Source organism: Piliocolobus tephrosceles, chromosome 15 (genome assembly GCF_002776525.5).
Source record: "Piliocolobus tephrosceles isolate RC106 chromosome 15, ASM277652v3, whole genome shotgun sequence".
Lineage (NCBI taxonomy): Eukaryota > Metazoa > Chordata > Mammalia > Primates > Cercopithecidae > Piliocolobus > Piliocolobus tephrosceles.
Window position 1 is genome coordinate 95008122 of NC_045448.1, and position 23993 is coordinate 95032114.

A 23993-nucleotide genomic window follows, 5' to 3' on the forward strand; every position below is an offset into this window, starting at 1 on the left:
TTGTAAGATTTTGGTGCACTCATCATCCATGTATATACTGCACCATATTTGTAATCATATATATGTATATATATATCTCACAGTTTCTTTACCCACCCATTGATTGATGAGCATTTTGATTGGTTCCACAATTTTGCAATTGTGAATTGTGCTGCTATAAACATGTGTGTGCAAGTATCTTTCTTGAATCATGACTTCTTTTCCTCTGGATAGATACCCAATAGTGGGGTTGCTGGATCAAATGGTAGTTCTACTTTTAGTTCTTTAAGGAAACTCCACACTGTTTTCCATAGTGGATGTACTAGTTTACATTCCCACCAGAAGGGTAGAAGTATTCCCTGTTCACCACATCCACACCAACATCTGCTGTTTTTTGATTTTTTGATTATGGCCATTTTGCAGGAGTGAGGTGGTATCACATTGTGGTTTCGATTTGCATTTCCCTGATCATTAGTGATGTTGAGCATTTTTTCATGTCTGTTCCCCACTTGTATATCTTCTTTTGAGAATTGTCTATTCATGTCCTTGGCCCACTTTTTGATGGCATTTTTTGTTTTGTTCTTACTGATTTGTTTGACTTCATTGTAGATTCTGAATATTAGTCCTTTGTCAGATGTATAGATTGTGAAGATTTTCTCCCACTCTGTGGGTTTTCTGTTTACTCTGCTGTCTGTTCCTTTTGCTGTGCAAAAGCTCTGTAGTTTAATTAGGTCCCAGCTGTTTATCTTTGTTTGTATTGCATTTGCTCTTGGGTTCTTGGTCATGAAATCCTTGCCTAAGCCAGTATCTAGAAGGGTTTTTCCAATGTTATCTTCTAGAATTTTTGTAGTTTCAGGTCTTAAGTTTAAGTCCTTAATCCATCTTGAGTTGATTTTTGTATAAGGTGAGAGACGAAGATCCAGTTTCAATCTCCTACATGTGAATAGCCAATTATCCCAGCACCATTTGTTGAAAAGGATGTCCTTTCCCCATATTATGCTTTTGTTTGCTTTGTCCAAGATCAGTTGGCTGTAAGTATTTGGGTTTATTTCTGGGTTCTCTATTCTGTTCCATTGCTCTATGTGCCTGTTTTTATACCAGTACCATGCTGTTTTGGTAACTATGGCCTTACAGTATAGTTTGAAATCAGGTAGTGTCATGCTTCCAGAATTTTTTTTTTTTTTTTTTTTTTTTTTTTTTTTTGCTTAGTCTTGCTTTGGCTATGCTGGCTCTTTTTTGGTTCTATGAATTTTAGAATTGTTTTTTCTAATTCTGTGAAGAATGATGGTGGTATTCTGATGGGAATTGCATTTAATTTGTAGATTGCTTTTGGCAGTATGGTTATTTTCACAATATTGATTCTACCCATCCATGAGCATGGGATGTGTTTCCATTTGTTTGTGTCATCTGATTTCTTTCAGCAGTGTTTTGTAGTTTTCCTTGTAGAGGTCTTTCAACTCCTTTGTTAGTTATATTCGTAAGTATATTATTATTATTATTGTTATTATTATTTGCAACTATCATTAAAGGGGTTGAGCTCTTGATTTGATTCTCTGCTTGGTTGCTGTTGGTATATAGAAAAGCTACTGATTTGTGTACATTAATCTTGTATCCAGAAAGTTTTGCTGAATTCTTTATCAGTTCTAGGAGCTTTCTGGAAGAGTCTTCAGGGTTTTCAAGTTAAACCATCTTATCGTCAGCAAACAGTGACAGTTTGACTTCCTCTTTACTGATTTGCATGCCCTGTATTTCTTTCTCTTGTCTGATTTCTCTGGCTAGGACTTCCAGTACTATGTTGAAGAGGAGTGGTGAGAGTGGGCATCCTTGTCTTGTTCCAGTTCTCAGAGGGAATGCTTTCAACTTTTCCCCATTCAGTATTATGCTGGCTGTGGGTTTGTCATAGATGGCTTTTATTACATTCAGGTATGTCCCTTGTATGCCGATTTTGCTGAGAGTTTTGACCATAAAGGATGCTGGATTTTGTCGAATGCTTTTTCTGCATCTATTGAAATGATCGTGTGATTTTTGTTTTAAATTCTGTTTATGTGGTGTATCACATTTATTGACTTGCATATGTTAAACCATCTTTGCATCTCTGGTATGAAACCCACTTGATCATGGTGGATTATCTTTTTGATATGTTGTTGGATTATCTTTTTGATATGTTGTTGGATTCAGTTAGCTACCATTTGGTTAAGGATTTTAGCATCTATGTTCATCAAAGGTATCAGTCTGTAGTTTTCTTTTTTGATTATGTCCTTTTGTGGTTTTGATATTAGGGTGATGCTGGCTTCATAGAGTGAACTAGGGAGGGTTCCTTTGTTCTCTGTCATGTGGAATAATGTCAAAAGGATTGGTATCAATTCTTCTTTGAATATCTGGTAGAATTCTGCTGCGAATCCATCTGTTCTTGGACTTTTTTGTCAGTAATTTTTAAATTACTATTTCAATCTTGCAGCTTGTTATTGATCTGTTTAGTGTACTAATTCTTCCTGATTTAAGCTAGGACGGCTGTATTTTTCTAGGAATTTATCCATCTCTTCTAAGTTTTCTAGTTTTTTGTGCATAAAGGTGTTCCTAATAGCCTTGAATGATCTTTTGTATTTCAGTGGTGTCAGTTGTAATATCTCCTGTTTCGTTTCTTAGTGATGTTATCTGGATTTTCTCTCTTCTTTCCTTGGTTAATCTTGCTAATAGTCTATTAATTTTATTTATCTTTTCAAAGAACCAGCTTTTTATTTCATTTATCTTTTATGGTTTTTTTTGTTTGTTTGTTTCAATTTCATTTAGCTCTGCTCTGATCTTGGTTATTCCTTTATTCTGCTGGGTTTGGGTTTGGCTTGTTCTTGTTTCTCTAGTTCTTGAGGTGCGACCTTAGATTGTCTGTTTGTACTCTTTCAGACTTTTTGATGTAGGTGTTTAGGGCTATGAACTTTCCTCTTAACACTGCCTTTGCTATATACCAGAGGTTTTGATAAGTTGTGTCATTATTGTCATTCAGTTTGAAGAATTTTTTAATTTCCATCTTGATTTTATTTTTGACTCAATGCTTTCAGAAGCAGGTTATTTAATTTCCATGTATTTGAATGGTTTTGAAGGTTCCTTTTGGAGTTGATTTCCAGTTTTATTCTACTGTGGTCTGAGAGAGTGCTTGATATAATTTCAATTTTCTTAAATTTATCAAGTCTCGTTTTATGGCCTGTCATATGGTCTATCTTGGAGAAAGTTCCATATGCGTTGAATAGAATGTGTATTCTGTGGTTGTTGGATGAAATGTTCCAACATCCAATATCTGCTGTTTTGTTTCTGTTAAGTCCATTTGTTCCAAGGTATAGTTTGAATCCATTGTTTCTTCATTGACTTTCTGTCATGATGGCCTGTCTAGTGCTGTCGGTGGAGTATTGAAGTCCCCCACTATTATTGTGTTGCTGTCTATCTCATTTCTTAGGTCTATTAGTAATTATTTTATAAATTTGGGAGCTCCAGTGTTAGGTACATATGTGTTTAGGATTGTGATATTTTTCTGTTGGACAAGGCCTTTTACCATTATATACTGTCCCTCTTTATCTCTTTTAACTGATGTTACTTTAAAGTTTGTTTGATATAAGAATAGCTGCCCCTGCTCACTTTTGGTGTCTATTGCATGAAGTGCCTTTTTCCACCCTTTTACTTTATGTGAGTCCTTATGTGTTAGGTGAGTCTCCTGAAGGCAGCAGATAGTTTGTTGGTGAGTTCTTATCCATTCTGCGGTTTTGTGTCTTTAAAGTGGAACATTTAGGCCATTTACATTCAATGTTAGTATTGAAATGTGAGGTACCATTGCATTCATCATGCTTTTTATTGCCTGTCTACTTTGGTTTTGGTTTTGCTTTTTAACTTGTATTTTTGTTTTATAGGTCCTGTGAGATTTATGCTTTAAAGAGGTTCCATTTTGATGTGTTTCTAGTATTTGTTTCAAGATTTAGAGCTCCTTTTAGCAGTTGTTGTAGTGGTCGTTTGGTAATGGCAAATTCTGTCAGCATTTGTTTGTCTGAAAACAACTGTATCTTTCCTTCGTATATGATGCTTAGTTTCACTGGATATAAAATTCTTGGCTGATAATTGTTTTGTTTGAGGAAGCTGAAGATAGGTCCCCAGTCCCTTCTAGGTTATAGGGTTTCTGCTGAGAAATCTGCTGCTAATCTGATAGCTTTTCCTTTATAGATTACCTGGTGCTTTTGTCTCACAGCTCTTAAGAGCCTTTCCTTCGTCTTAGCTTTGGATAACCCGATGACAATGTACCTAGGCAAAGATCTTTTTGTGATGAATTTCTCAGGTGTTCTTTGTGCTTCTTGTATTTGGCTGTCTAGGTCTCACAAGTCTGGGAAAGTTTTCCTCGATTATTCCTCCAAATATGTTTTCCAGGCTTTTAGAATTCTCTTCTTCCTCAGGTACACCAATTATTCTTAGGCTTGGTCGTTGAACATAATCCCAGACTTCTTGGAGGCTTTGCTCATATTTTCTCTTTTTTTTTTCTTTGTCTTCATTGGATTGGGTTAATAATTCAAAGACCTTGTCTTTGAGCTCTGAATTTCTTTCTTCCACTTGTTAAATTCTATTGCTGAGACTTCCCAGAGCATTTCGCATTTCTAAAAGTGTGTCCAAAGTTTCCTGAATTTTTGACTGTTTTTTCTTTAAGCTATCTATTTCCATGAATATTTCTCCCTCCACTTGTATCATTTGTTGGACTTCCTTTGCATTGGGCTTCACCTTTTTCTGGTCCCTCCCTGTTTAGCTTAATAACTAATCTCTTGAATTCTTTTTCAGGTGAATCAGGGATTTCTTCTTGGTTTGGCTCCATTATTGGTGAACTAGTGTGATTTTGGGGGGTATTGAAGAGCCTTGTTTTGTCATATTACCAGGGCTGGTTTTCTGGTTCCTTCTCATTTGGGTAGGCTCTGTCAGAGGGAAGGTCTAGGCTAAGGGCTGTTGTTCAGATTCTTTTGTTCTACAAGGTGTTCCCTTGATGTAGTACTTTTCCCCCTTTTCCTATGGATGTAGCTTCCTGTGAGCTGAACTACAGTGATTGTTGTCTCTCTTCTGGATCTAGCCACCCAGCGAATTTACCTGGCTCCAGGCTGGTACTCTGGATTGTCTGCACAGAGTCCTGTGATATGGACCGTCTATGGGTCTCTCAGCCATGGATACCAGTGCCTGCTCTGGTGGAGGTGGGAGAGGGTGCAGTGGACTCTGTGAGCGTTCTTAACTTTGGTGGCTTAATGGTCTATTTTTGTGTTGGTTGGCCCCCTGCCAGGAGGTGGCACTTTCCAGAAAGCAACAGCTGTAGTAGTATGGAGATGGACCAGTGGTGGGTGGAGCCCTAGAACTCCCAAGATTATATGCCCTTTGTCTTCCACTAGAGTGGATAGGGAAGGACCATCAGATGGGGACAGGGCTAGGCATGTCTGAGCTCAGACTCTCCTTGGATGAGTTTTGCTGTGGCTGCTGTGAGGGGTGGAGGTGAGATTCCCAAGTTACCGGAGTTGTGCACCTAGGAAGATTATGGCTGCCTCTGCTGAGTCATGCAGATTGTCAGGGAAGTGGGGGAAAGCTGGCAGTCACAGGCCTCACCCAGCTCCCACACAAACCAAATGGCCAGTTTCACTCCCACTGTGTCCCTCACAACAGCCCCAAGTCTGTTTCCAGGCAGAGGCAGTATGGGTTTGAAAACTTGCCCAAGGCTATCCTCCTCCCAAAGCAAGAGAAAAGGGCTTTAGTTCTTCCCCTGCCTATAAAGTCTGCATACTCCATTTGTGACCTCTCCTGAGTTCCGGCCAGGTCTTCTGAGTTCTGGCCAGGAGGCATCTCTCCCCATTCAAATTATTACAAAGTTCAGCTAGAGAAGTCCTTCTCCCTGTGGAGTTTTACCCCTTGCTCCTCTGGCCACCCTCCCGAGGAATTCCTGTGGTGCCAGGCAGGAATGGGCTGCTTGGGGACCCAGTGAGCTCCCAGGGCCTTTCTGCTGCTTCCTCTACCCCTGTATTTTGCTCAGCTCTCCAACTTGACTCAGCTCCAGGTAAAGTTGGAAACTTCTCCTGCAAACAGACCTTCAGCTTCTCCAGTGGGGGGATGTGTTTGGAAGAGGAAGGTCTCCCTTTCCTAATTCCTCATTTGGGGCACTCACAGTATTTGGGGTGTCTCCCGGGTCCTGCAAGAGCAGTCTGCTTCCTTCAGAGGGTCTGTGGGTCCTCTCAGGATTGCTGGTCTGTTCTTGCGGTTGATCTGTAGCTAAAATTCACAATGCAAGCCTTCGTGTGCTGCTCTGTCTGGAGCTGCAATCCAGTCCTGCCTTCCACCTGCTGTGATCCCCTCTGCCTTCTGATTAGTTATTTTTGTACGATGTCTCTTAATTTAGTCTTGTCTGATGTTTCCTCATTATAACTTCATTTATTTTTAATTCAGGAGTAATCCTATTCATTATTGAAATTTGAGAAAGTTCAGAAATAAATATGATCCATATGTGCACACATACTCATATATGTGTACACACGTATTTAATGGGGTTATTCTGTACCTGCTGTTCTGCACCTGGTTTTCCCTTAAATAAGCATTCCTAGCACGAAACTAGAATCACATGGGCCTTATATCTGGGGTGAGGAATGGGGAGGTAGATGGGAGAGAGGGAGAATGTTGAGGTGGGTGGGTGATTCTGATCCCATTGAAGAGAAAACATGCTGGCAGGAGAGACAAGTACAGAAACCGCCTAGCACAGGCACCTCTTCTGCCTTGCTCTCCTAGGGGTACAGCTGCTGCTGCCCACTGGGGCTGATCCCAGAGCACCAGGCCTTGGGGGCCCAGCAAATTCTGTCTCAGGGCCTAAGACCTCACGAACAGGCCTGTTTTTCTAAGGGTGTTAGTACAGAGAGTGAGTTGTAAAATCAGGCCAGCAAAGGGACAGAGAACTCGAAATCAAATAATGGAATTCTGATGCTGTCCATGGTGGGGGCAGCCCCAGGGAGGACCTTTCCTTCCAGCTGCTGCTGACGAGACACCCCAAGGACCTGAGAGCAGACCCGTGCTACAGACTTTCCATATGAACAAGAGGCCAGATGTGCCAGGAAAGCACAGTCAGATGCACTCACACAAGGCCCTGGCTCCTCTCTCAACTTCCCTAGACCCTGAGCCACCCTGCTGGCCAGGCCGGATCCGCTATTTCTTGGTGATGACAGACAGGGATGGGCCAGGCCCTGGGGAGTCTGCAGTTTCTCTTCCACCTCTCCTCTCCTGAGCTTGCTCTCATGGATAATTGCCTAAAATGTTTATTTTCAAGTCTTTGCCAGTAAAGTTCACATTTGAAAACTTATTTTGTAGTAATTATAGATTCATAGGAAGTTGCAAAGATAATTCAGAGAGGCCTCCTGTCCCTGTCCGCAGCTTCCCCCAGTAGCTGCATCTTTCCTAATGGTAGTACAGTATCAGAGCCCAAAAACCACCCTTGGTACTTTGGGGCTCCACTTTTCTCACATATGTAGATTCAGGGAATCACCACTGCATCAAGGTACAGGGCTGCCACTCACCACAAAGAGCTCCCTCGTGCTACCCTTTCAGAGTGCACCCCCTACCCTGCCCTCCCTCAACCACTCCTGAACAAACCTCTGAAAACCACAAATTTCATTCCTACAATTTTGTTATTTCCAGAAAGTTATATAAATAAATGGAACCACACAGTATATGGGTCTTTGAGGTTGGCGTCTTCCACTCAGCCTAATGCTCGTGAACGCCATCCAAGCTGTGGCCTATGTCAATAGCTCCTTCCTTCTTGCTGCTGAGTAGTGTTCCGTGGTCTGGCTTTGCCGTCATTTGTTTAACCATTCACCTATTGAGAAACAGTTTGCCTGTTTCCAGTTCTTGGCTGTTCCAAATAAAGCTGCTGTGAAAACTTGTGTGCAGGCTTTTGTGTGGGGGTAATGCTCAGTTCTCCAGGAAAATGTCCCTGTATGATTGCTGGGTGGTGTAGTAAGTATTAAGAAACCCCGACAAACAATTTTCCAGAGTGGCTGGAGAATAACTTCTGCGTTTTACATCCCCACTAGTGACTGCTGAAACTTCATCAGTAAAGTTCATGTTTTATGTAGTTTACCGGTGAATTTAGATTTCTTAAAGACAATATTAATTTTAAAACATCATCTACAAGTGCAAAAAAGGTTTGAATGGATGAATTTTAAGATGAGAACTCTCTCCTTCATGCAGCAAGTGTGTGTGCCTTGGGGGAGCCTGGGGTGGGTGCGGCTCACACCCCTGCCCTGCTCTGGGGCCAGCTGTCTGTGGGTGCTGGGGACTGACCATGCCATTACCTGTTTGATGGAGGTGACTCATCAGCTTTTTTATAAGCTTAAAGGTGGAAGCTGCAAGCTCACCCAGGTGACTGTGAACAAGGAAATGCTTTATGAATATGACTCCAATAAATTCTTTTAACTGTCAACTTTGTCACTAGTTGACTGACGAGATTTTTGACTAGTTTAAAACAAACAGCTAAGATTTCTAGAGGTTCCGAAAGTTAAAAGGGGAGACCATGCAAACTCTTTGTTTGATGTTGGATGTTTTCCTTTTAGCTACTTAACTCGCCAGCATGTCAGTCAGAGGGAAATCCTCTCAGCCCTTAGAAGTTCATCCCGAGCTCTTCCAGCTCAGCAAGTTTATTGTATGTCTTACCCAAATGGCCAGTATCACCTCCGTTCCAACCTGCTGCTGCTTCTACTCTGTTTATATGGAAGAGCCTGTTTGAAACTCACTGAAGCCAGGGGCCCCCCGGGAATCCCCTAGTGCCAACTCCGTGTGCACTGAAAGTGACTAGGTGGGGCTGGGAGAAGAAATTAGGACTCCTCTTAGGCCTGACCTTAGGGCAGGAATCTTCCTCTTCCTTCTAACTGTGCCTTAAAATTGAGTTTTCCAAGAGGAAAAATTATCTCCCTTGCTTTCCTCTGCTCCCCTGTCAGTTCTCTATAATTCCAGGAGCAGCAAAGTTAATTCAGTTCACCCCAGTTTATTTTATAATTCTCTTTTCACACTTCAGCCTTTTTGTCTCTGTCCCTCCCTTCACTCCCCTCACTGCATCATGGCCTCTTCCTATCCTTGGTCCAGCTCCCACAGGGCAGCACCCTTCTCTTCTGTTCTGCAGGACATGGGAGCCACCAACCACTGTGCCCACGGGACCATGGGGTCCCGTTGGAATAATGGCCAAGGATGTCCCCTGGAAGACAAGGACGGGAGGACACGAGGAAAGGGAAGGCCTTGGGCTGGGGAAGAGAAAGGCCTCTCAGGAGAGAAGATGAGAAGGGCCATGGGGCAGGAGTTGGATGTGAACCTCCCCACACTGCCTGTGGCCACCTTGGCCGTCCTGCCCCTTGGTCAGGCCCAGGCCCTCCTCTGGGAGGCCACGGTGTATTCAGGTTCAGTAAAATAGAGTCAGTCAGGATGGGGCCTAAAGTCTGGCTCTGCTTCTTCATTGCTGTGAGACCCTGGGCAGGTTACTTAATCACTCTGAGCCGCAGTTTTGTCAACAACGGAAAGAGTAACAATAAAGAGAAACAAGGATCCTATAAGACAGCTGTGGGGTTTGAATGTGGACTTCACAGGAAGTATCAGGACATGGTGAGTGAGTGCTCCATAATGCCAGCCCATACTACTTTATCGTTGGCGGTCATTGGACCTCTTACTAGAAAGCGCATTGTAAGAGAAGTAGCAATTGTAAGTCAACACGTGTTTATTGAAACACTACTGCCACTCTAGCCCCATGCTCTGCTCTTAGGGGCAGACAAAAATAAGACAGTCTTTGAGGGGATATGGTAAGGCATGAGCCTGTCTTAAAGGAGTAGTGCAACTAACACACTGAAGATGCAACAGGCACTCCAGGACAGGAGACAGGTGAAAAGCAAGGGCTGCACAGCCAGCCACAGCTGCCCAGCGGCCCTGGGAGCCAGGTGGTGTTGGGACAAGCTGACTCAAGGAGGATCTTGACATTCTTGAAGGGCTTGGATTGATGGGTGACGCATTTTCTTGTTCAGATTAGGGCTGCCTAGGACCAGGAAGCTAACAAATACATAAAGTCAGGGTAGAAGGAAGACTTAAATCCCCCACGTAAATCCCAAGTATTCATTCAAGCTGAGCACCTACTGTCTCTCTGCCAAGCACTGACGATACAAAGATAAAACAAGACAGACATGGCCCCTGCCTATGGAGCCTGATGCGTAATGAGGGCGATGGAGAACAGCCAAGCAAATCTGTAAAGGTGCTATGCCTGTCACGGTCCAGTAGGAAACAGAAACCATGATAGGTGCTTCACACGGAGGGTATTCAATACTGGGACTTGTTAACACAGTTGTTGGAAGGCTGGATGAACAGAAAGGGGCCACTGAACAATCCAGAGAATAATAAGCGCTCACAGCGCCTGCCGCCCACCCCCAGAATCAGGGACAGAAGGGCAACAAGGCTGATGCTCAAACCTGTAGATGAAGCTGTCCCTGCCTTGCCAGCGCTCAGACCAGCGTGGGGGTGCTGGGAGACAGTGTTCACCCTAAAGAAAGGGCACTGGGACCCTCATCTCCAGCTGCTGCTGCTGATTCTGGAGAGACAATGGCAAGGCCTGGAAAAGGCAGCAGGAAACCCCCATTCCTCTCCTCACATCCCAGCCTCCCTCCAAATCCTCCCTTGCCAGAACCTAGCAAGGACCCAGCCACCGAGGGAGCCCACACCACACAGCAGAGAGACGCTGGGAACCACCTGGCCTGGCCCCGCATCCCTGGCCACTCTGGCCCCTGTCTGAACTTCCAGCCTGGGTCTTTCCCTGGCCGTCCAGCAGGACCATGAGCAGCCATCCCTAAACCAGTGGCCTCTCTCAACTCGGCCAAGACAGAACCAAGCACACTGTCAGAAGGCCAGCCCACCCGGAGGGGTCCACAGAATTGACGGCTGCCCTGAAGGAGCCACCGGCTGCTGGCATGGAGCCCAACAGAGAGGCCCGGGCAGTCTGACCCACTGGACCCAGGGCGAGCCCCAGATAAGGAGCCTTGCCAGTAGAAGTGCTGGCTCTCTCCGCCATTCCCGGGAGCTTTCTCCCCGGAGAACTTTCCCCTGGGCAGGGCAGATCTGTGGGAGTCAGGAGAGGCTCCTAAAGAGTCGTCCAGATTGATAACACACAGGGCAAAGGGCCCTAGTGGGGAGGAGCTCGAGGACCCTGGCCTTTGCCCCCTCATCTCTCTCCAGCCCCTCCCCTGCCTCACCCATCCTCTCCAGCCCCTCCCCTGCCTTGCCCATCCCAGCCCCTAGCCTCGGCCCCTCTTTGCCTCCTGAAGAGACCAGCCTGTCCCTCAGTCACTACCTAGTCAGACTCCCCCATCTCGGCCAGAATGGATGGCTGTTCAGGCCCCACACAGGGCCCACCTCATTTGGACAGGGCCAACCCTTGTACCACATTCCACAGCACTAGCTCCCCATGGCACCACTTCCTGTCCCTGGCCACAAGCTGTCCCTAGGAGATACCAGCGGGGTCCCAGAGTATAGCCTCCGTAGGCTCTCCATCCAGAGGAGCCAAATATCATGGGTCTGAGACTCCAGAGTCTTCAGACCTCTTTCAAAGAAGGCTGGATTCTTTGAGCTTTGCTTTTCTACCTCGACACTATTCACAGATCCCCCGACCAGCCTCCCCCCAGCACTGCCCACCTGGACTCTTTCTCTGCCCCCGTGATGTTGGGGGAGATGTGGAGGGGGAGCTGTATTTATTTGAGCACCGTCCTCTCTGACAGCACAATTTTTAGTAGTCTGTCCTATGTACCAGGGCGGTGGGGCATCTCAGGATGATGAGGGGCGCTGGTGGGGTGAGGGAGGAGGCAGGGTGGTGGGAAAAGCCTTCCTGGGGAATCCTGAGGGAAGGTTGCTGCCTACCCTACTGGGAGAATTTCTGGGGCCTGGGAGGTGATGGAGCAGGAAGTGAGGATGAAACAAATACACGTCTGTCCCCATTTGGTTCAGGCTCCTGGCAGGAATGCCAGTCTGTGGCTGGGCCACAGTGGAAGGCCCAGAAGGTGGCAGGCGGTGCCACCTTCACGGGCATCTGTCCCAGGAAGCTGGGGCATGAGCAGCTAGTGAGTGGTGTGTCCAGCAGCCCCCTCCTCCTTTCTCAAGTGAGTCAGTGACATGGACCAAGCACTTGCTTTATGCCAGGCTCCGTGTTGTACCCCAGGAACAGAGACCTCAGGGGACAGTCCTGCCTCCAGGAACTCAGAGTTCCAACAGGAGGCAGGGAAGAGAAAAAGAGAGACAATGAAAGTGGAGAGTGACCCTAGGGGAAGTATGCTGGAGGGGGCTTGGTAGTCAAGGGTGGCTTCCTGGAGGAGGTGACATGGTCTGGTCCCTGCCTTTCAGGGTCTGGTCATAGATAGACTGGGGGTCAGCTGGGGAGAGCCAAGCAGACAATCAATCAACTAGGACTAAGTGACCTGGTGCCTAATGAAGGGCAGGTACATTACTAGTCACAAAATGTCTGTGGACTCCTAAGGAGAAAGGAGAGCATGGGGACTTGCCCTGAGCCTGAGTCCAGGGATCATTAGGCAACTTCCTGGGGGGCACAAGGGCAGGAACATGAAGTTAATCAATGTATGGGACCAAACAGGGAGAGTGAGGAAGAGGACACGGGGGCGGGGGGCCAGGGAGCGTGGGGAAGCCCAGCCATGGGGCCACGGCGGGAGCAGGATGCCTTCCCCTTGCTGCTTTACAGCGTGTCTGTGCTTTCCTAAGATGCACAGGTAGACAAAAGGGAAAATATGCCCCCCAAATGCTGTGTTTAATTTTGTCCCCTTCCTTTTCTTTAAGAGACAAGAAGGAAAAGCGCTTTAGACTTTGGATGGAAAAGAATGTTCTAATTAGTCAATTTTATATGACATTGTAAATCTGTAAATCTGTACTGTTTGGTCAATAAAAAGTGAAGCAGTCAGTCTGAATGGGCGGACGTGGTGCTGGGGGAGGAGGAAGCAGGAATGGGGATGCCTGGCCCTGACTCAGGGCCCCTCCCGGACTGTGCTTCCTGCCACTCTGGACCCATCCCAGAGAGGTGGGGCACACTGCCAGCCCCATCCTGTGAGGGCTTATGAGTACCTAGGACCCCCTGATATGACTCGCTCAGCCACAAGCAGCTGTGGACACAGTTCCCACCAGCACTGGATGGAAGTTCCCGCCAACACTGTTATCCAGTGGGAGATGAGACCCTGCCCTCCCTGGAGGCCTTAGGGGCCTGGGCTGGCAATTTCCTGCTAGCCTTAAAGCCACAGAAAAAGAAATTATCCCTCCATGTGACTCAGGGTTTGGAAGTGTGCTAGGTTGAACTGCGGAGTGTGGAACGTTTGTGCAATGCTACTCGTTTTCAGGGTCCTCCTGGGGTACAGGAGACAGGCCTGCCACGCCCCTGCTGGGTAACTGAGGATGCCCCTCTGCCTTTTAGAGCCAGCATCCTCCCGTATTCAAAGCACAAAGGAGATAAGGATGGCTGCTCAGAAGGCTTCATGAGGCTGCAGGGCCAGTGACACGGGGGTGGGAGCTGCCTCATGAGTTGTAAGCAGCACCCAGGTGGGCTCTGGGTCTCTGAGCCACCCACAGGGAGACTTGCAGCCAGGTGAGCCCTGCCCAGGAGCACCCAGCACAGCCTGGCTGGGTCCCTGGCCTCCAGTTGTGGCACTTGGGGTGGGAACACGTGTGTGGAAGACCCTAGCTCAGGTACAGGGAGTTCCAGCCCCACAGAGGTAGGGCACTCCAGGGCTCCTCCCACACTCCCTGACAACGGGCCTGTCATCTCACCACATTTCCCTTTACCTTCTTCAGCGGCTCCCACTCCCACCCAGGCCCCCACATGGCCCCTCAGGCCCTGGGATGATGCTGCAGGCGCCAGGCTGGGACCTGTGCTGGGCTGTGGCCTACCCATGGGACAGTGCTGTGAAGGGGAGGAGTGGTCCAGGGGCGGGCAGGAAGGAAGGCACGCTGGAGCAAGGGCTTCCACAAACTCATCCACAAAAAGAGATTTCCATCGTACACTACAGGCGTGTGTGTGTGTGTGTGTGTGCGTGTGCATGTGCGTGTGTGTGTGTGCGTGTGTGTGCGTGTGCGTGTGTGTGCGTGCGTGTGTGTGTGCGTGTGCGTGTGTGTGTGCGTGTGCGTGTGTGCGTGTGTGTGTGTGTGTGCGCGATTTCCATCGCACCTTGGTACACTACAGGCGTGTGTGTGCGTGTGTGTGTGCGTGTGTGTGTGTGCGCGTGCGTGTGTGCGTGTGTGCGCGTGTGCGTGTGTGTGTGCGTGTGTGCGCGTGCGCGTGCGTGTGCGCGCGTGCGTGTGCATGTGTGTGCGCGTGCGCGCGTGTGTGCGTGCGCGTGTGCGTGCGCGTGTGTGTGCGTGTGTGTGCGCGTGTGCGTGTGCGTGTGTGTGTGCGTGTGCGTGTGTGTGTGCGTGTGTGTGAGTGAAATAAAAGATCCAGGAAACAGTATTTCCCTTTCCTGTACAAAATACACTCCTATACTTTATAATTCTACTCTGCTTAAGTTCTTTTTTTTTGCAGAGGGGGCAGTGAGGGACAGAGTCTTGCTCATCACCCAGACTGGAGTGCAGTGGTACAAGTATAGCTCACTGCAGCCTGGAACTCCTGAGCTCAAAGGATCCTCCCCGCACTCAGCCTCCCAGGTTGCTAGGACTACAGGTGTGCTCGGTTAATTTTTTGAAATGTTTTCTAGAGACAAGATCTCATTTTGTTGCCTAGGCTGGCCTCAAATGCCTAGCCTCAAGCAATCCTCCCACCTCAGCTTCCCAAAGTGGCTGGGGTTACACGTGTGAGCCATTATGCCCAGTCGGCTCCAGTTCTTAATGCTGGTTGATAATCCTCTAAATGGAGTCGCAGTCCATGTGAGTCTCACTCATAGTTTGCCAGTCCCAGGACTGGGAGATGTGGTGGAGGCTTGGGGAGCCTGGCATAAAGGCAGAGGGTGGGTGTCCCGAGTCTGGCCTGGGAGTCGTGGGAGTCAATGGAGTGTCTGAAGAGAAGGCGAGGGGTATGAGTGACATGCACAGACTCGAATCCCCGGAACTCCTCAGCAGTGCTGTGAAAGGGCTGTCGCTGGCTGGGACTGGCCTTAACAGAAGGGAAATGCACTATCTCGTGTCCTGCGATCTGGGTCAGCAGCTCGGTTGTGTCATCTGGGATGCAGGCTCCTTTCATCTTTCTCCTCCTCCATTTCATGGCTTCAGGTTCACCACTGCACAGTAATGGCCAGAGCAAGAAAGGAACCATTGTGCCCTGTGCCCCCTTCTTAGGCACCAGGAAGACTTTCCCTCTGTCTCGTTGATCAGGACTAAGTCAAGTATGTGTTCCTAGCTAGGGAATGTGATGAGTCTAATGGCGTGGGCAGCAACATCCCCCTACTGGTGAGAGCCTATACCTCTCACCAGTAAGTCCAGTTGGGGAACTCATTCCACAGAAACAGTTTATCATGAGAGAATATATTCTACTCTCTGCCACAAGGTATTTGCTGTAGCAGCATCTGTAACAGGAAAAAGCTAAAAACCCCCATATACACTGATTAGGGCCTAATTGAGTAAATGAGGTTTTATCAACTCGATGGAAGATAATTTTGACACTGAAAATACAGTGGACCCTCATAACTCCTGGATTCTGTATTTGCAAATTCACCCACTTCTGCTAAGATGTATTTGTAACCCCCAAATTAATACACTTGGCACTTTCACAGTCACTGACATGCTCAGAGCAGTGAAAACCTTGAGTTGTCAGACACGCACACACATTCCCAGCTGAGGTCAAGCAAGGTGACACTCTGCCTTCCTGTTTGAGTTCTTGTACTCTAAGGTGTCCTTTGCGAGGTCCCCTTAGTGCTGCATGTTCAGAACCAAACTCCCACTCATTTTGCGTGAACAGAACCAAACTCCCAAGGGATGCTACAGTGGCAGGAACATGCGCACCATCTGTTTGACAGAGCTGTGACTCTGGAGGCATTTTGCATGGCAACTGCCTGATGGGGTCTGAAGCACAGCCCCAGGACAGGCCTTGTCTTGCTTTTCCTTTTTTTTTTTTTTTTTTTTTTTTTTGAGACGGGGTCTCACTCTGTCACCCATGCTGAAGTGCAGTGGCACAGTCAAGGTTGTCCGCCTCCCAGGCTCAAGTGGTCTTCCCATCTCAGCCCCCCAAGTAGCTGGGACGACAGGCATGTGCCACCATGTCTGGCTAATGTTTGTATTTTTTTAGAGACAAGGTTTTGCCATGTTGCCCAGGCTACTTTTGAACCCTTGGGCTCAAGTGATCCCCACCTTGGCCTCCCAAAGTGCTGGGATTACGGGTGTGAGCCACTGCACCCAGCTGTTTTTACATTTTAAGAGTGTGCATCAAAGAGCTATTTTAACACCCATGTTCATAGCAGCATTATTCACAATAGCCAAAAGGTGAAAGCAAGTCACGTGTGTATAAGCAGATGAGTGGATAAACCAACCGTGACACACATATGCAATGGAATATTATTCAGCCTTGAAAAAGAAGGACATTCTGACACATGCTACAACACAGATGAACTTTGAGGACATTATGCTAAGTGAGAAAAGGCAGTCACAAAAGCACAAACACGACATGATTCCATTCATATCAGGTACCCAGAGAAGACAGACAGTGGAATGGTGGTTGCCAGGGACTGTGGGGAGGGAAGAATGGGGAGTTATTGTTTAATGGGTGCAGAGTTTCAGATCTGCAAGATGGAAAGCACTCTGGCAATGGATGGTGGTGATGCTTGCACGACAGTGTGAATGAACACGAATGCCACTGAACTGTACACTGAAAAATGGTTAGGATGGTTGATTTTGTTATATGTATTTAACCACAATTTTTAAAAAGAGAGAGAGGTATATAGTAACAAGAGAGCCTGGACTTAAACAGCATGCACTCTGCACACCTGAATGCGAGGGGCAATCGTTTCCTTCATCCTGAAACATCACAGTGGCAGAGGGAGCCTTTGGGGCATCCAGGTTCCCACTGTGGGCAACGCCTGCGTGTGTCCTTTACAGAACCCATGCCTGCCTGGCCCGTGGTGGGATCAGGAGACCCCGGCTCACTTGTCTGCTGATGACATGAGCCGCACCCATCTTGACTGGGGCCTTTTCCTCTCAGCCTGAAGTTTTTGAGGCTTTATGAAGCCTGTAGTCACCTGAGTACCAGGGAAGAGAAAGACAGGCAAAGCTGTCATGAAAGCTGGACTAACACAACCCTTTCCTGCAAAAGCTGCAAAACTTTTGATAGCATTCTGCACTAAAATAAACATTTTTCATCATGACCCAGAAAACAAAAAAAAGAGACACAGTAAGCAAAGGAATTTGGGGTTGGCAGTACATGAAACCTGCCATGCTGAAGCAACGCCCAGCTATGCAGAAAAACCTGCCACCAGGTACCCAACCCTGGCACTCCTCCCTGCTTCTCAGCTCCTTGTCTGCCCCACCCCAAACCCACACCTCCCAGCCACAGCCCAGAGCCCTGGCCACACAGACCTGAGACCATGCATCTTTTTGACATATCCTTCACCATTCCCAGGGCGTCATTACTCAGGCAGCGTCTGTCTCAGAACCTCTGTGTGTGATCCCGGCCCCTGCAGCAGCCCTTTTCCCGCCCGTGAAGGGCTTCTAGCTGCTCTGTGTGGGTGAGCAGATCCACTCTCCCCAAAGGCCATCCTCCTTATCTCTTCCCATTCAGAATTCTCTAGTGAACCTCCAGTGCCTACGCAGTTTTCTTTTCTTTTTAAATTTACATATTATTTGTTTTGGGTTATTTTAAATGTGAACATGGTCCTACATTCAAAACTGTCTCCAAGCCAAGAGGTTCTGCTCCCCCAAGACCAAGGCACTGACTGGCTGATTGGGTTTCATTCTGGGAATATTCTGTTCACCTGCAACAAATGCACATATGCACAGACACTCATACACGCATTTTCTGATTTTTCTGCACAAATCACAGCACACTGGGTACACTGGTCTGTGCCTTTACAAATTCTTGGAGCATGTTCCATTTTGGGATATAGACTTTTCTCTTTTATTTTTTATTTTTTTGAAGATTGCTGAGTGTTTCACTTTGCAGACATAATTGATTTAACTGGTTCCCTCTGAATAAAGGAGTCATTTCCTAGCTTTTCTGTAATCAACAGGCTGCAATGAACAACTTTTATCTTTGTCATTTTGCTCATGTGCATCATTTGTAGGACAAATTCCATCGAGTGAAATTATTGAGTTGAACAGTATGTGCATTTAATGTTTTGATCAATATTGCCAAAGTAATAGAGTCATTGATGGCAAAGTTATTTAACCTAGAGGTGGCAATGGACTTCAACTGGGAGGTTGCAGACGGACATTGGGGGTCTGTGAGCCCCCAGATTTGTAGGCAAAAATTGTGTGTGTGTGTGTGTGTGTGTGTGTGTGTAGGTACATTTTTCTTGGTGACCAAAGCTATGATCAACTCATAAGAAGGGTCTGTGCCCTCTAAATGTTATCTCACCGACCCAGCTGATTGATCTCAACCCTCCTTTCCAAAAGTGAATTTCCCATCCTTTAGAGAGGCCTCTCTTGGACATTCTCTCCTCTGTATCTTTCTCATGGAACGACGTCCCTTCCTGCCCTCTGTGCCATTCCAAATGGTTATGGCTACTACAGCCGACATTCACCATGTGCCAGACAGACCCACCAAACCATCACAAGGGCCAGATGATAGAGGGGCCAGTGAGACCCCCACCTCCTCTATTTGATGGACAGGGACACAAAGGCACAGATAAGCTAAATGGCCTGCCCACCAGGCAGAGCTGGGACTCAAACCCAGGAGGAAAGGTGCTGCATGGTGCATGGACTGGAGGTGAGAGTAGAAGCAGAGAGCTGGCCTCAGGCTTTCTCAGCCCTGGCCACGCCGCCTGGGGAACTCTCAACAACGCAGCCTCCCTTGCCTGTTCAAGCAGACTCTCTGGGGCAGGACCCAGACTCTGGGGCTTTCTTGAAGTCCCCAAAGGGTTCTAGGAGTAGTAGGACTTAAGGGTGCCACCTGAGTGTAGTGTTCCGGTATGTGTGTATTTGAGAAGCTCTTTGCCCCCACAACACATTTTTTTGCCAGCTTCTTTTTCTTTTAAAACAGTTTTCAAAATAATAAGCATCCTCCAAAAGTGACCAAAGAAGTTTTTATTTTAAGTATCATTTTGAACTCATGGATTTTACTTTAATTGATGCATTCCAATCCATCATAGCTGTAAGCAGCCCAAGTAGTCCCAGGAGGGACCCAAGTTTGGCCAGCAGGAGCCTGCTGATCCCTTCTGGCCAGACCCCGAGGAGGCTTTGGAAGTCTTCTCACTATCTGGTGTGGTAACATCCAGGCTCAACCTCCCTCTCCAAACCTGGCGTCAGCCCTTTCTTCCTGGACTCCAATCTGGGTGTTGTTACCCCAGTCCTCATATTCTAGTTCTTAACAAACTTTCTGAAAAATGAAGGAGCTCTGCATGTTCTAGAGGAGAATATGTTTTAAAAACCTATCGTTAAGCTCCATCTTTCCGTAAGACGTCCTTTCAAGTGTCAGTTCAGCCTTTTGGAAAATTTATATATGACTGTGTGTGTTTGCTTATAAGAAAAGGATCTGCCAAAGTTGTGCTTGAAATCTACTTGCTCTAAATGGCTCGCTGTAATCAAATATTTCTCCATGTTGAGGGCCAGCCCCAACCATTGAAAAATATCTCCTGCTCTGAGGAAATACAAAAATAAGCATTAAAATGGGAAAGCAATTTAGGCCACCAGGAAATTTGGAAAGCCAAATGTGAGCTTTAAGAAAAAGTAAAAATAAATGCTCAAAGTTTTCACACCTATAAGGAATCCAACCTAGACTACTTGAGACAGAAATGAGATCACGAACTCTACCAAGTTTAAATCCACCCGCAGCCCTTGGCTCTGGTCCCTCCTACTGTTCAGGAGGTAGAGGGGTGTGGAAATAAGAAGTGAGTGACTTTCTTCTGCAGAACATTGATTCTGCAACACTGAAGCCATTGCAGGAAGGTTCCCGCGACATTTGAGTAGATTCCCAAATGCTCAGAGGCCCCTGGCCTGTTGTGAAAGGCAGGACAGGGATCCCTAAGCCGTAGCTGGAAACCAGACAGAGGAGGCCGCTGATGGGCTCCCTGAGACTGCAGGTATGATATCCCCATCAAGGCCCCTAATGCCCCAGGCAGACCTTGGCTGAGGCTCTAGCAGGCCACCCTACGGCACATTCTAGGAACCTCCACCTGGCCCCGCCTTTGGCCTTGAAATCTGGTTTTTGGGGCAAGAACCACAAGTGTCCTACACCATGTCGTAGTCCCACCACGCACTGCCTGTGTGACCTCAGGCCCCAGTCCCCTCTGGTACAGTATTACCTCATGGACTGTGGCAAAAATTAAATATGCGAATGCAAGTAACATACATGACTGTGTCTGGCCAAGGAAGCTTCTGATGGCAAGAGGGGGACCAGGACCCCTCTGCAGGCACTGACTGGCAAGATGTGGTGGAGGTTCCCTTGCTGTCCCCATGCCTGGCACCGGTGAGCTGGCAGTAAGCAGTGGAAGGTATCAAATGGTAGTTCTCTGGTCTTTCCAAGGGAGTTAGAATTGGTGTGTGGACTAAACGAGGCAGTCTGAGTGAATGCATTTAAAAAACTGTAAAGTACCTGGTGAATCACTAATAACCAGCATTGTTCATGTGCCAGCATTTTAATGCACTTCTCATAGCTTCTTGGCAAGTGCCTTAAAGCTGAGCCCTGGTACCTTTCTGAAGCATCAGCAGCCCTTGTCACTGGGACTGACACGCAACAGCACAGTTGACGGGGAGCCACAGGACAGCGGCTTCCATCCCTCCCGCCCCCTCCCTAGGACAAGCCCGCCTTGACTCATTCTCCGGCAGTCTCAGACCAGCCTAGGACTTCCAAAATTCACTTGGATTTTGATTGTTAAGGGGGAATTTGCTCCCAGAACTGGTGCTTTAAGAGGTACCAGTTTTGGGAGCAAATTCTAGCTTCAGTTCTAGCTTCTCACCTCCTTTTCCCCTTTTCTCCTTCAGAGCCCAAGAATGCTCCATAAATTCAAAGACAACAGCTGACAACAGCAAGGGGAAGCCTCAGAAGTGAAAGGGTGACACATCTATGTCTATGTATTGGCCAGTTGTAATACAAGAATTGCTGGTCCCAGAAAGCTAGGGATAGAGTTTGGAAAGCAGAACTCCAGTTGTATATCTTTTGGCTGAGCTATAGACAAGGGCTTGAAGACAGGGCACAGTGGCTCATGCCTGTAATCTCAGCACTTTGGGAGGCCAATGCGAGAGGATTGCTTGAAGCCAGGGGTTTATGACCAGCCTGGGCAACAAAGCAAGCCCCTGTCTCTACAAAATATAAAATAAGAATTGGCCAGGTGTGGTAGTATGTACCTGTAGTCCTAGCTATTTAGGAGGCTGAGGTAGGAGGATCATTTGATCTCAGGAGTTGGAGGCTGCAGTGAGCCATGATTGCACCTCTGCACTCCAGCCTGAGTGACACAGAGAGACTCCCTCAAGAAAAAAAATGTGAGTGAAGTTGTTTGGTCTAGAAAGTTTCTGATACATCATTCAGAACTGAGTTACCCCCACAGACATGAGCTCCCAATCAAAATTCACTAAACATAAGAGGAAACAAGTGAACAAGAATGGAAGTTAATGGAAGCCACAAACTGCAGAATCAAGCTATTAAGGTCAAGTGAATGGAATTTTCAGATATTAAATGTAGAATGAACACTAAGCAGGAGTAATAAAAAGATATCCACATCTTGACACATGGTATCACTGTTTCACAAACTGCAGAATGCCAAAGACAGAGTGAAGACTAAATACAGCCAAATAAGGAAGACAGATTCCTACAAAGCAAGAGTTCAACGGACAGCTGACCTTTCGGCAGCAACCGTGGAAGCCAGAACACAACAGAAGCATACGGAAAATATACAACATGGCGGAAATATATCTCAGAAGTGCAGAGAGAAAATAATTGTCAGGGGAAATTTAAGGACGTTTTCTAATAAATCAAAGTGACTACTACCCACTGACCTTCACTAAAGAGATTACTAAAGGGTGCACTCCAGGAAGAAGGAAAATTATCTCAGGAGGAAAATCTTGGATGCAAGAATATCTTCATGACTCAAAACAGAGAAGAATTTCTTACACTTGATAAAAACATAGTCAATAAAGGAAAAGATTGACATATTCAACTGCCTTAAAATTACGGGCTTAGTAATCAAAGGAAACCATAAAGTATGTGAATGCTAGCAGAATATATTTGCAATGTTAATGACAGTCCATGAAATCCACACCATTAGCAAGAATTCCTATGAATCAATAAGAAAAAGAAAAATCTATTTTAAAATATTTAACAGATTAAAAAAATAAAAAACTTTACAGAGGAGGAAATATTAGTGGCTAACAAATACATAAAAATAAGCTCTATCTCATTGGTAAACAATTTCACAGTGTCAATGAGCAACAGGGAATGTCCCACAGCATGGTGTGAGGTTAATTAGGTGAGGGGATGTGGTCCACTGAGGACTCCAGGTCCTTTTTAAAGAGACAGTCACAACTCATTTCAGCCTACTCTGGCCTGATAAATGGCCAGAACCACAGATTTCTAAAGAAATGTCCCAAATCTGGATTTTCCATGTGAAATATCCTGTTTTAAACATTGGGAACTTATTCAGAATTGTTTAAAAGTGTATATGCCAGTACTGCTTGAGCCAAAAGACACATTCACAGGCCAGACTTGGCTGAGTCCCTCTGTTTGTGACCTTTGCATTAACCCCTTGAATTTTCTAGCAATCGGACCTGACTTTACCGTGACTCAGAGGGGCCAGGCTTCCTTCCCCATTTCCCTCTTGGTTCCCTCCTAACTTCACCTGAACTTGTAGCTAGACACAGAAAAGAGATGCCCTGCAAAGGGAAACATGCTCCATACTATAATGAAGCCCCTTCTTTTATGCTTTTATCTTCCAGATATTTGGGTTCTTGGTCTGGACCCTGGTAGCTGCCACCCACGTAGTATCCCCATTGCTGCAAGGATGGGTGATGTATGTCTCGCTCACCTCTTTTCTCATCTCCTTGATGTTCCTGTTGTCTTACTTGTTTGGATTTTACAAAAGATTTGAATCCTGGAGAGTTCTGGTAAGAACCAGCAGCATGGCTCCTCCTGGGTGGATGTCCTGGGTTGGGTGAGGACAATTGGCCTTTCTGGGCAGGGAGGGAGCTTGGGCTAGGCTCCTATGGAACCAAGACATTTTATCTTAGTATGTTACTACCAGGCCAAAATGAAGACATTTCTCTGCAAGAGTAAATCATTCCTTGTATTCCCCTTCATTGCCTCCCCTGTTAGGAGAACACACAATGCCCTTTGATCAAGCATATTCTGATGTGTTTCCCTTAAATTTTCTTCCTGGTAAAATCCTTGGAGCAACACTGAAGAAAATGCTAGTAGGAAAAAATCAGTCCCATCTCAAGGCCCTATCACAATCCCTGTGACAGGTTATTTCTTGCATATCCCACATGAATTATATGCAAAGTATACACACACACACACACACACATACACACACACATATATATACACACACATATTTATATAAATTATACTCTACAAATAATTTTGGATGTAGATGCTTTCATTTAATATTACGTCACTAATTTTTATGTTATCGCATAATCTCAAAAAACCATTTAAAAGTGTTTCATACCGAAAATTGAAAACATATTTAAAAGTGCAGAATATTGCATCATAGGCCCTCATGTAGTCATAACCCATATTGCAGCATTATCAAGACCTTACCACATTTGTTTCATCTAGCCTTTTTCCCCACTAAGGAATTTTAAAGCAAACCCCAAACATCATGCCATTCTATTCCACACACTTCAGTATATTTCCAAGAAAACCCGCCAACTTTCTCACATTATCA

At 46.3% G+C, this 23993-nt stretch overlaps 1 protein-coding gene across 3 annotated transcripts in view; it reads left to right on the top strand.

Annotated features, from left to right (window-relative positions):
* Positions 1-23993, top strand: part of MALL (mal, T cell differentiation protein like) — a 33940-nt gene that overhangs the window by 2946 nt on the left and 7001 nt on the right. For all 3 annotated transcript variants that reach the window (XM_023190401.2, XM_026447958.1, XM_031934181.1), the window contains exon 2: positions 23041-23208. In XM_023190401.2, the coding sequence (XP_023046169.1) occupies positions 23041-23208 (168 nt within the window). The remainder of the gene's footprint in view (positions 1-23040; positions 23209-23993) is intronic.